Source organism: Dipodomys merriami, unplaced genomic scaffold (genome assembly GCF_024711535.1).
Source record: "Dipodomys merriami isolate MVZ:Mamm:240054 unplaced genomic scaffold, mDipMer1.0.p SCAF_1, whole genome shotgun sequence".
NCBI lineage: Eukaryota > Metazoa > Chordata > Mammalia > Rodentia > Heteromyidae > Dipodomys > Dipodomys merriami.
In genome coordinates this window covers 30,981,334-30,993,833 of record NW_027202270.1, presented here as the reverse complement: position 1 = coordinate 30,993,833, position 12,500 = coordinate 30,981,334, and the positions used below count along the sequence as shown (strand labels likewise).

The window sequence follows — 12,500 nt, the reverse complement described above, 5'->3', positions numbered from 1 at the left end:
CTAATTATAGGATCTTAGGAATGTAAGTTGATTCAGACCTTAGATATCATCTATCATCCCCCTTCCTGATGTGGAATGACAGCTACATCGCTTAGACCAGTTATTCCTCTGAGAAAAACTGTCTTTTCTATCAAAGTGTGTTGTTTCAAAGTTCCTGCTTTGGCTTAATGGCTTAGTTCTTGTTAAGGAGAAGAAGAACTGCTTTGAGATAAGAATGGGTGTTTGAAATGTACAGTTTTGTGTTAAATTGGTTTCCTTTAAGATGGAATTAAGACATACCTCAGATTGTTGAAGAAATAGCTGAAGATTAGTTGGGTGCTGGTGGCTCATGACTGTAATCCTAGTTACTCAGGAGGCTGAGATCTGAGGATGATGGTTCAAAGGTAGCCTGGGCAGGAAAGTCCATGAGACCCTTACCTCTAATAAACCACCAGAAAACCAGAAGTGGTGCTGTGGCTCCAGTCCAGTGGTAGAGAACTTGCCTTGAGCTGTAGAGCTGAGGGACAGTGCCCAGGCCCACCACTGACTCCCCCCCCCAAAAAAAAAATAGCTGAAGGTGATGCTATGTTTTGAGATTATTTGTACTGTTAATTTCATTTCAAAGTCACCTTAAGTAAATACACTTTACCCTGTTCAAACTAGCCAACCACAAGCATATTGAAACCTGAGCTCAACCAATCTGAGAAAATGGGGCAGTACCTGTTACTTTAGGGATAAATAAGGGAGCTGCCTGTGTGCTCTGTGCCCTTGATTGTCAGATTTTATGTTGATGGCCCACCTTTCTGCAGAAGTAAAATTGGCCTGATTACAATGGTTCTTGGAGAGCATATTTACAGTATTCAAAATCTATTTGCAGAGTTTCAGATGCTCATCAGCTGGCATGATAACTCCATTATGAAATAGCTTGGGTGCTTTCTTTTGTGTAGTTAGAATATATTTGAAGCCTCTACTTTTTGGGCATTTTACCATGATTTGTAACAGCATGGTTAGGGGTTGTAAGATGTTGAGATGACTCTCCCAGGACATGTTATTCTAAGATTGTTTTAATAGGTAAATGAGATAAATCCCAGCAAATTACATTTTATTTTTATTTATTTATTTATTTTTTTGTGTCCGGTTGTAGGGCCTGAACTCTGGGCCTGGGCGCTGTCCCTCAGCTCTTCAGCTCAAGGCTAATGCTCTACCACTTGAGCCACAGCGCCACTTCCGGCTTTTTTTTTTTTTTTGCTTATGTGGTGCTGAGGAATCGAACCCAGGGCCTCAGGTATGCAAGGCAAGCGCTCTACCACTGAGCCACCTTCCCAGCCCACAAATTACATTTTAACAAATATTTCTTGTGACTTTGAAAGTGGATTGCTAGATTTTACCACAGAATATGGTGGAGTAAAAATTTCAGTTATAAAATACTTTGTATAGTATGATTTCACTTTAGGAATGCTTCAATCTTGGAGTATTTTATTGGCCATTTAAAGAATTCCAGAATGGAAATGATTTGATCAGGTTTGTATTGTGGGAACAGTGTTGAAGATAGATTTGGTGGGTGTCTGGAGATGGAAAGACCAGTTAGAGCACTATTCTGATATCCTGAAATGTTCAAGGCAAAAGTTGTTAAGTGGTTACAAGTTGCAATGTGGCTGCCCAAGAAGGTGACAGTATTTTCGATAGTTACATAGAGGTTCATTAGTTTAAATCAAGCCATGGTATATTTTTGTTATTGTTGTTTTTCCTAACTCAAAGGGGATAGTTATTATGTTGGTATCTATTAACTTTAGATTAAAGAAAGTAAAAACTCTTTATCCTTCTGTCTCTGTTAAATGTAGATTTACTTTCATATTCCCTAGAGTTGGAGAAAGAGCTGTATGTTAGAAACATAAGGCATACCATTTTATAATGACTAATGGCCTCTTGTTTGAATTTTAATGACAGTACGACCACTGTTCCAATTTTGTTAGGAGCTTTGTCCTTCACCCCAATGAGCAGCAGTTTGAAACCAGATGACTTTCCAATCTCTCTTTAAGAGCAGCTGCATTTCAGATGTGATCACTCATTGTTCTGCAATAAGTAGCTTAAACCCAAGTAGCCGCACTTTGGACTGTCCCCATACAAAGATCTTTCTGTCCCACACAGGCAGGGACTCCTGTGCTCCAGGCTCAGCTGCAGGATCTGCTGAATTAATCAAAGGATGCTTGGACCACATTTCCCTAAAGACTTGGGAGTTTCTGTCATGACTCCACCCTACCACAAAACTCTTTCCCTTTTGAAATGTCTCTGGACAGCTGGGAGTCTGAGAGGACTCTAACCCTGAGGACACAGCTTATCACTTCCTTGAAGTGATTTGTGAATTCAGTTGTCATTTTTTTTTCTGTCAGAATTTATTAAAACTTTAATTTGCAATTAACATTTTAAGTACCTTAGGATGTAATCCATTCATTTATTACTTTATTTTCACTTTCGTTCATACCAATAGCACTTATCCCACATTTGCAGAAATAGAAGACCTAAGTTATGGGTGGCCAGTGACGTTGCAGTGGTTTGCAGTGCTGCCTGCACTTTGGAATCACATGAAAAGTTTTGCTGAAATACAAAGGTTCAGGTCTGTAACAGATGTGTTGTATTAGAAACCCTAGGGTTAGGGTCATGTATTGGAATAAAAAAAGCAAAGAAAATAATTTCAAATGGTTCTGATTTGTAGCTGGGATTAAGAACCTGTGTCCTGATGTGCCCAGCACTAATACCTAATCAAAATCAGGGCCCTGGTTCAGTAATATTTTACTAGGTAGGAGCTTGTTAGGAATCTGGCATATCAAGGCATTCCCTAGTGTACTGTATCAGAGTCTGAACTTTCAAAAGATTCTCCAGGGGACTATTTGTATTGCCTTTGCAATTTTCCTGTGATTCTAAGGCTCTTCTACAATTAAAAATGTTTATTGGGGGAACAACAAGATGATCTTTGGGATACAAAGATCAAAACCGTCTCTCTAGAAGCTTAGTCTAGCAAGAAAGAAACTTATTAAAAGGTAATTTGCTAAGAGCTATAATAGAACTAATATAGAAAGTGCTGTCACTTTGTAGGAGGACATGAAAAATGCTACTTGGAGTAATTAGAAAAAAAAAAAAAAAGACCAAATGAAGGTGACTGGAGGGATTCCAGGCACAAAGGCATCAGGGACAATTAGGAAGAAGTTGCTAATATCAAAAAATTTTAACCTTAATCATGTAACTGTAACCCCTCTATACAGTATCTTTACAATAAAAAAATAAAAAAAATTATATTAGAAGAGAGAAGGCAAAAAATAAATACTAGCTGTACCCAGAAGACCATTTACAAAAGGCAAAACAAAACAAAATGTAATAAAGGATGAGCCAGAACTTTGATGACTGTCTAATATACTTGCACATATAAGATATGAGAATTCTGGGTCACAGACAGGATTAGTGCTAGACTGGAAAGATTTTTTTTTTTTTTTGAAAACAGAGTAAGAGATCATTTTCAGTTTCAGCAGTCTAGGAGCAAGTTAGAGACAGCCCTTCTCCCCCTCCTCCCCCTCCTCCTCCTCCCCCTCCTCCCCCTCCTTCCCCTCCTTCCCCTCCTCCCCCTCCTTCTCCTTTTAAGAAATTAGCCCTTTCCATTTACCCAAATGATCACAAACAAGACCACACTAAAGCTACCAGCACAACTATGTTTATTGCAGCATTATTTACCATAGCTAAGATATGGAACCAACCCAGATGCCCCTCAGTAGATGAATGGATAAAGAAAATAATGTGATATGTATACACAATGGAATTCTTTGCCTCCATCAGAAAGAATGACATTGCCCCATTTGTTAGGAAATGGAAAGACTTGGAACACATTATTCTAAGTGAAGTAAGCCAGGCCCAAGGAAACATAGGCCCCATGGTTTCCCTTAATTGTAATAACTAATATGTCTGAGACAAGCAAGAAAAGGTCAGATATGATGATGTTAGGTGAAATGAAACCCAAGATAAGTATTCAAATGTTTTTTATTTTCATGTGATTGTTCCTAACATATTTATAAGATGATTTCTTTGTTGCTTTGTATGTCCCTTCCCCATGGTATAACCCCTGCTTTCACTGTATTTGATTTTGGTATAATTTGTGGAAGGGAAAAAACAAATGTTTAACTAGGGAGACAGGTGGACCCATTGCAACAATGAGATGTACAAGTCGTTATGTAGAAAAACGAACTTTACAACTTTGGCCCCGGGAAGGGGGGGGATATAAGTGGTGGGGGTAGGGGGGTGGAAGGGTGGGGGGTGGGGGGGAGGGAGGGAGGGGGGAGGATATGGGAAGGGATAGGGAGAGGAAACGAAGGAGGAAGCAACAATGTAAGAAATGTACTCATTATCTTGCTCATGTAATTGTAACTCCTCTGTACGGTATTTTCATAATAAAAAATTAAAAAAAAAGAAATTAGCCCTTTTTAGGGCTGGGATGACTTATTCCTTGTTAATCTTTGTTTCTTAGAGATTCTATGCTTAGATTCTTTTATTTATCTTTGTAGCTGTTTTCTCTGCATCTGTAAGGAATTTCTGGGCATATCTGACCCTTTGTACTGTTGGTTAATTCCTCCTTATACTTTTTTTGGGGGGGGGGCGGTCGTGGGGCCTGAACTCTGGGCCTGGGCGCTGTCCCTCAGCTCTTCAGCTCAAAGCTAGCACTCTACCCCTTGAGCCACAGCACCACTTCTGGCTTTTTTTTTCTGCTTATGTGGTGCTGGGGAATCGAACCCAGGGCCTCAGGCATGCTAGGCAAGCGCTCTACCACAGAGCCACCTTCCCAGCCCCAAATTCCTCCTTATACTTTAGGGAGGAGTCAGCTTAGAAGCAAATACTTCTTCCAAAAACTTTATAATATTATATGTAGTTTAGGTTGCATACCATTCCCTCTGACTTGTTATAGCATCTTGTATCTGTCACATTGTTGCTAATTTTCTTTTTGTTTCTTACAAGAAATAGTGTCTAACAGGTATGTTTTTCAATGGCTCTTGTGTTTCTAGTAATTGTATAACTGTTTAACTTAGCACAATCTTTGAAATAAATAATATGTTTTCGGCCTTACAATATAGTGACAAGATGAGACTGAAATTTTCTTACTACTAATATCTAGGAAGAGATTTATAGGCTTCAACCCATGTGTAACACTTGTCTGTCACAGAACTGATTCCCAGTAAATTTTATCTGTGTGAAATTAGGGAAACTTTTACAAAGAAGAATGCTCTGATTTAAATTAATTTAAGGATATGTATCCCTTACATATTATTAAAAGAATATGAACTCAGACATAGATATCATTGATCGTAAATTAATAAATATTTATACTTTTTCAATTAAGAAGCACTTGTACATGTCAGGTTATTAAAAATCTCTGCATATGTGCTCATACAGAATTCTTTGGAAACTCGAGGCATAGATGAGGTTTAGGAGCACAAATTTGTATTAAAAAATGTAAAGTTATGGAGCTTGTATTTTTCTACTTTTTGGTGATACTCCCTTTTCCGTAAGAAGCAGGCCATCTAGAATTCAGAAAACAAAAGCAAAGCTAGACAAATTAGATGACAACAAAGTAAAAAGCTTCTATTTTGGAAGTAAACTGTTCTCAAAACATGTACATATGAAAAAATATCAGACCCACTAATCATCAGGGGAATATAAATCAAAATTACCACCTCACACCAGGAAGAATAGCTACTACAAAAAGACAAAACAAAGCATGGCATGTATGCCATGGAAGAGAATCCAAGTTATTGCAGCTATTATGGAAAACAATATGGAGGTTCCTCAAAATAAAAAACAGGGTTGCCATCTGATTCAGCAAGCTCACTCTGGAAATGTATCCAAAGGTAATGGGATTGTCATGTCAAATAAACATCTTCATGTCCATGTTCTTTGTAGTACCAGTTGCATGAGCACCTCTTAAGTGACCATCAATTGATGACTACATAAAGAACATATGGTACATATATATCGGAGAGTAATGAATAATGAATGAATAAATGGATGGAACTGGAGATCATTATGTTAATTGACATAAGCCAGGCATATAAGTACTTAGTGATCTCACTCATATGTGCCATCTTAAAAAAGTTCTATCTCGTAGAAGTTTGGACTTTTTATAAAAATCAAGAGCACAATCATGTACAAAGATGGTAAGGGGAAACAAAGGAGGAGGCAACAATGCTTGATAAGAAATGCACTCATTACCTTGCCCATGTAATTGTAACCCCTCTGTACAGTATTTTCACAATAAAATACTTATTTAAAAAAAATACTACTTTTCCACCAGTCTTCAAACCTTTTCCTAAGATTCCAAATGCATCAGTGATATGCAGTGTGTTACTGATTCAGTGCTTCTCTTCTAAGATAAAGCCTTATCAATAAGGATGAAATATTTAATTATTAAACATAAATGTAAATACGTATTCATCTAGAAAGATGACTGTTAATGTCTATTTAGTAGTTACTTTTCAGTATTGCACATAGCCTTTTTAGCAATCTAGTCTAATGCATAGTAGATAAAATAAAAGGGAAATCCCTTTTAAAATTTAAATGTTTTATAAATAGCTGTGCAAAAGTAGGAATATATTTATAATTGTCACTCACTTCATCTGTACTTAATCCAGGCTGGCCTTGAGAAAGCTGATGAAAATGTAGCTGCCTTTCTACAGTGACTTTCAGTGTTCTACCTCTTTAGTTCTCTTTTCCTTCGTAAATCTTCATTAGCTCCTGCCAATTTCATTTCCTGAAAGTTATGTTTATATTTATAGCGGAATTTTTTTTCTTTCTCTATTGACAAATCAGATGGGTCTATGCTCTTCTGGGGAGTTATAATAGGAAAATCTCTCCTTCAGTGTTCATGTAGATACAAATGGCAATTGAGCACCAGAATACTTACCTTGCTTAACTTACTGAAGATTCCTCACTATTGCAAGTACCAGTTTATCTCCTGTGATAATCTATATGCTTTAATTGGGTTATACTAATTATTATTATTATTTTCTTTTCTGGTACTAGTATTTAAGCTTTGGGCCTGTGCTTGGTAGGCGTATATTCTACCACTTGAGCCACACTTCCAGCCCTCCAGTATACACTTTTAGGAATGATTTATGTTTAGTATCAATTTAGAAGCAAATATTTGACTTTGTTTTCTCTAGATTAGACCTATGAATATTTAGGTTTTGATTTACTCTTTGGTGGAACTTAGTAAGGTTTTGGTGACATGTTTATGATCGCATGAGTGTTATTATATGGGGAAGCTGTTTTTGTCTTTATAGGATTAGCGACAGAATTCTTTTAATGAAAAAGCTCATTTTAGAATTTTGTCCTTTTCCTCTTTTTCATAGGACACAATTCTAAACTGATGCAATACCCAGAAACTAAGGCTAGCTATCTACATTTATTATCTTAGGGAAATTTAAAAAATTGGAGTTAAATCTTCAAAATACATTATTGCTAGGTGATTGGTACATGATAATTAATTATGTTAATCTATTTACTTATATATATATTTATACAATATAAATTTAAAAGGAAATATGGATAGACTAACAACTCTGTGAGTTAGGCACTAAATCTCTCTGAAATTCACTATCCTTATTTGTAAAGTAGAAGTGAGTATCTTATTTATTTCTTCAAGATGTGAGTTCTTAGTGTTCCAATGTGACATTAGCTTAAAATATTGTTCACACGTTGAACTTTGTAAAGTAGAAGTGAGTATCTTATTTATTTCTTCAAGATGTGAGTTCTTAGTGTTCCAATGTGACATTAGCTTAAAATATTGTTCACACGTTGAACTTTAATTAAAAAGTACTTTGTTCAAGTGTCACTCTCTGTTGTTAACTTTAAAAGATGGATATTGTATAATGGAAATTGCATGATGGTGATTTGCATATATTTTTATACCAGCTTGAATGTAAGTTCATTGAGTCCAAGAGAGGGGACCAGCTGCCTTTAGGACTTGAGTTGAGAAATAGCAGAATAAAATTAAACGAGTTGGTTCATGGAACTCTTTTCTGTGTTAGTGTAGTGAACAGTGACCTTAGTTAAATAATTTCTTGTATGATACCAGTTTTGAGGTAAAGTTACTATTTAAAATTGGAATAACTGTCTTTGGAGAAAGGAAATCAAGTAAGTTTAACTTGCTTGATCTAAAGAAACATGTCTCTGTAAAAAAATAATTCAAATTAATCAAAGGTAATGATTATTGAATATTTGCTTATTTAGAAAATGCCAAGAAATGTGCAGTTTTAATATTTATTTTTCACAGCTCTGAAATTGAATACTATTCTTCTTTCTGTATGTGAAAGACGTAGAAGATTGTAGTTCAGAGGTTTTAAATACTTTCTCCAAGTTCATAAAGCCAAAACAATGATAAAGCTAAGAATAGAAATTGTTTATCTTTAGGCTATGTGGTCTTTACTACAATATATTGATTCATCCTATTAGTTACTTTAGATAAACTTCTTTCCTAGTCTCCCCAGCCTTCTTTCTATATATTTCTTTATCTGTTGTCTGGCAGAATAAACAAGATTTTCCCAAAGTAGTCTGGAAAGTCCAATTTGGGAAGTGGAAAGAAATACAAGTATATAATCATATATTGTGTTTCCTATAACTGCACAACAAAATTTAGTGGCTGGAAGCCAGAAGTTCATAATCAGTGCTTTGAAGGATAGTCTTCAGATTGGCTTCTTCTGAATGCCATAAGGGAAAGTCTTCTCCAGTTTGGTTTTTGACAGTTCTGGTTTTTGACACTGGGTAGTTGCCATGTTTATACCCCATTCCTCACCTCCACCTGACTTTCCCCTGTGGTTCTTTGTGCCTCATATCTTCTGTTCTTTTTATGTCAGTGTTCATTGAACTTAGAGTTTACTAAATTAAGTTGTTCCCATCCATAATTTTCACTTTAATTAGTTACATCTGCAAAGACTGTATGTCCGGATAGAATCACAGGTGCTAGAATTTCAGGCTTGGTTATATAATTCAGTGACACGTCAAAGCACTGCCCACTGTGAAAAGAAATTGTATTAAAGAAATAGGGGGAGTTCCACAATACACATTTTGGTTTCTGACCATTTCAACTCACAGATTATTTACAGTTTACTTTATGATGGAACTTTAAAAAAAATGTAAAGTAGAATAATGCTGGGATACTTCCCAGAGGTTTTAAGTTTTGTTTTATTTTGCTATTGCTGGAGGAACTTATATTCCAATTAGTATCTTTGTTATTCCTATGATAGAATATTACATATGCTCTTTTAACTCCTCATTTCTTAAAACTTTAGTACTTGAAATTACATTTAAGAGGCACTAAGTGCTAAAAAAAAGAAAAGATAATACATGTTTCAATAAAATCTCGAGTCTCTTCCCAAGGCACTTACTGCCATGACAAATGATTTAGTGACAAGATAATGAACTCAAGACAGACCTGACAATGAAACTGTGATAATATTTGATAATACTATTCAAAATGAGGGGTCACAAAGAGAAAAAAGTCCAAGGTCTACTTTATGAGATCACAGGTAATCTGGAAATTGTGTCTAGCATTGTACAAGGTTGGTTTCTGTGAAAGTTTAACAGAGAAACTAATTTAAGAGAACAAACATCTTGGAGGGTGAACACAGCATGTAGATGATTAAGAGCTATACTGAGAAAGGTGGCATGAAGAAATGTGGCCATTAGATTTTGAAGCAATTTTGGAAATAGGAAAGGAGGGAACCAAGGGTGATTTGATATGTATACATGCTTAGGGAATGTATAATTTTTATATAAACTTAAATTTTGTTTTTGAACAGTTTAGTGGTATGTTAGGAAAGAAATGCTAACTGAACAATCAAAGCCTAATATAATAGTCAGACTAAAGTCTTCTTCCATAAAACAGTTGTGAGTATTGTTTATAAGGTAACAGTAAAAGGTATCTAAGTTGGACTGGGGGTCAATGACAAGAAAGTCGGTGAGACTCTTATCTTCAATTTAGCACCAGAAAAGCTGAAAGTGGAACTGTGGCTCAAGTAGTAGAGCAAGAAAGTAGTTGAGCAAAAAAGGCTCAGGGACTGCATCCAGAGCCTGAGTTCTAGCCCCATGACTGCTTACCCCCCACCCCCCCCCCCCCATATAAATAAGTAAATAAGATGTCTAAAGCGAGTTATACAAAAGGTGCATGTCTACTTAAACAATTTTATGTTAACTTCAAGCATTATATTTATTGGTCACACTTTTCCTGGCAATTAAGAGTTTTTCTAGAGCCTGAAAAATGACTGGAGTTCTATAAAAATTTTTCTTTCTTTTTTTTTTCCTCCTCCTCCACCACCTCCTCCTCCCTCCTCCCTCCTCCCTCCTCCCTCCTCCCTCCTCCCTCCTCCCTCCTCCCTCCTCCTCCTCCTCCCTCCTCCCCTCCTCCTCCCTCCTCCTCCTCCTCCTCCTCCTCCTCCTCCTCTTCTCTCTTCTTCTCTTCTTCTTCTTCTTCTTCTTCTTCTTCTTCTTCTTCTTCTTCTTCCTCTTCTTCCTCTTCTTCCTCTTCTTCCTCTTCTTTCTTCTTCTTCTTCTTTCTTCTTCTTTCTTCTTCTTTCTTCTTCATTTTGTTAGTTGTTGGAGTTGAATTCAGGGCCTGGTCTCTAGCCCTGATCTCTTTTTGCTCAACCCCTGATCTCTTTATGCTCTACCACTTTGAGCACAGCACCACTTCCATCTTTTAAGTAGTTAATTGGGATAAGTCTCATGAAGACTTTTCTGCTCAGGCTGGCTTCAAACGATGATCCTCACATCACAGCCTCTTCGATAGCTACGATGATAGGCATGAGCCACCGGCTCATGTAATTTCATTGTTATCAAGGTGATGACAGAGGGATCACCATTTCATTAGGCAGGGAATGAGTAAAGTTCTTCCAGTAAAATTATTTTTGGACAATGTTATTTTGATCTTTACTTTGCCCCAGTTTCTCCTCCTGTCCTCGCCCCCCAGGTTGCATGGTTGATTTTTCACATAGTGTATACTTAATATCATGACTACATTTGCTCACCCTTACTCCTTCCATTTCTGCACAAACAAAAAATAAAAGAAAAACGAACAACTCCACTATAGACAATAACAACAACAACAACGTTTTCATTTTCTGGAGTTTTTCAGTGTGCATAGGAATTATACCTTTGGATTCTTTCTCTAAGAGTATCCTCTTTTAGTCTCAGTGTTTGGTGCATGGGTGTCTAGAGTATATTTTAGATCTACCTTCTGCATATGAGAGAAAACATCCGCCTTTTGTCTCTGAACTTGGCTTACATCAGGATGATTTGTTTTAGGTCCATCATTTCCCTAAAATTGACATAATCTTATTCTTTCTAATGAATGAGCAAAATTGAATTGTGTATAGGAACCACATTTTTTTTTTAATCTACTCATCTGCTGTATGGTGTCTAGGTTGTTTCTGTAATGTGGCTATTGTGAATTGTGCAGCAGTGAACATGAATGAGCAAAATTGAATTGTGTATAAGGAACCACATTTTTTTTTAATCTACTCATCTGCTGTATGGGTGTCTAGGCTGTTTCTGTAATTTGGCTATTGTGAATTGTGTAGCAGTGAACATGGATGTGGAAGTGCTTTTACAGTATCCTGACTTGTAATATTTTAGGTCGATGCCCAGGAGTGGTACAGCTAAATCACAGGGAAAATTCTATGGTTAGTTTTTAAGAACCTCCAAACCACCATCCAAAATGATTTTACTAATTTGCATTCCCCACCAACAGTGTAATAGGGTTCCTTTTCCCCCATATCCCCACCAGCTTCTGTTGTTTGAATTCATGATGTTGGCCGGTCTAACGGGTCAGATAGAATCTCAAAGTTTTTTGATTTTCTTTTATGGCCAAGGATGTTAAATATTTACTCATTTATTTGCCATTCTTAATTTTCTTGAACTCCTTGTATATTTTGGATATTAGGCCTTTGTAGATTGTATTGCTGGGTAAAGATCTTCTTCTTGTCCTTTTGGCTATTTTTCTATATTTAGTAGTTAGCTATGTTCTTTGCTGTGCAGAAACTTTTTAAAAATGTGACCTCATTTGTCAAGTCTGTCTCATTTTCTATGCCCGCCCCTGGGTCTCTTCAAAAAGTTTCTGTCTATGCCTGTGAGTTCTAGTGTTTTTCCTACTCTCTCTTGCAGTAATTTCATAGTTTGAGGTTCTTACAAAGACTTTCTTAAGTGAAGAATGCTCATTACAGGTCATCCCAGTGTTGACTTTTTTTTTAACAGAGAGAGAGAGAGAGAGAGAGAGAGAGAGAGAGGAGAGAGGAGAAGAAGAGAGAGAGAGGAGAGAGGAGAGAGAGAGAGAGAGAGGAGAGAGGAGAGGAGAGAGAGAGAGAGAGAGGAGAGACGAGAGAGGAAGAGAGCGAGAGAAGCGAGGAGAGAGAGAGAGGGAGAGAGAGAGAGTGAGAGAGAAAGAGAGAGAGAGGAAGACGAGAGAGAGAGATGAGAGAGAGAGAAGAGAGAGA

At 36.8% G+C, this 12,500-nt stretch overlaps 1 protein-coding gene across 1 annotated transcript in view; it reads right to left on the bottom strand.

Moving 5' to 3' along the window:
- Positions 1–11,529: 11,529 nt before the first annotated feature.
- LOC138823801 (alsin-like) overlaps positions 11,530–12,500 on the bottom strand; it is a 55,833-nt gene continuing 54,862 nt past the window's right edge. The window contains exon 15 of the mRNA XM_070017709.1: positions 11,530–11,666. Within this exon, the coding sequence (XP_069873810.1) occupies positions 11,530–11,666 (137 nt within the window). The remainder of the gene's footprint in view (positions 11,667–12,500) is intronic.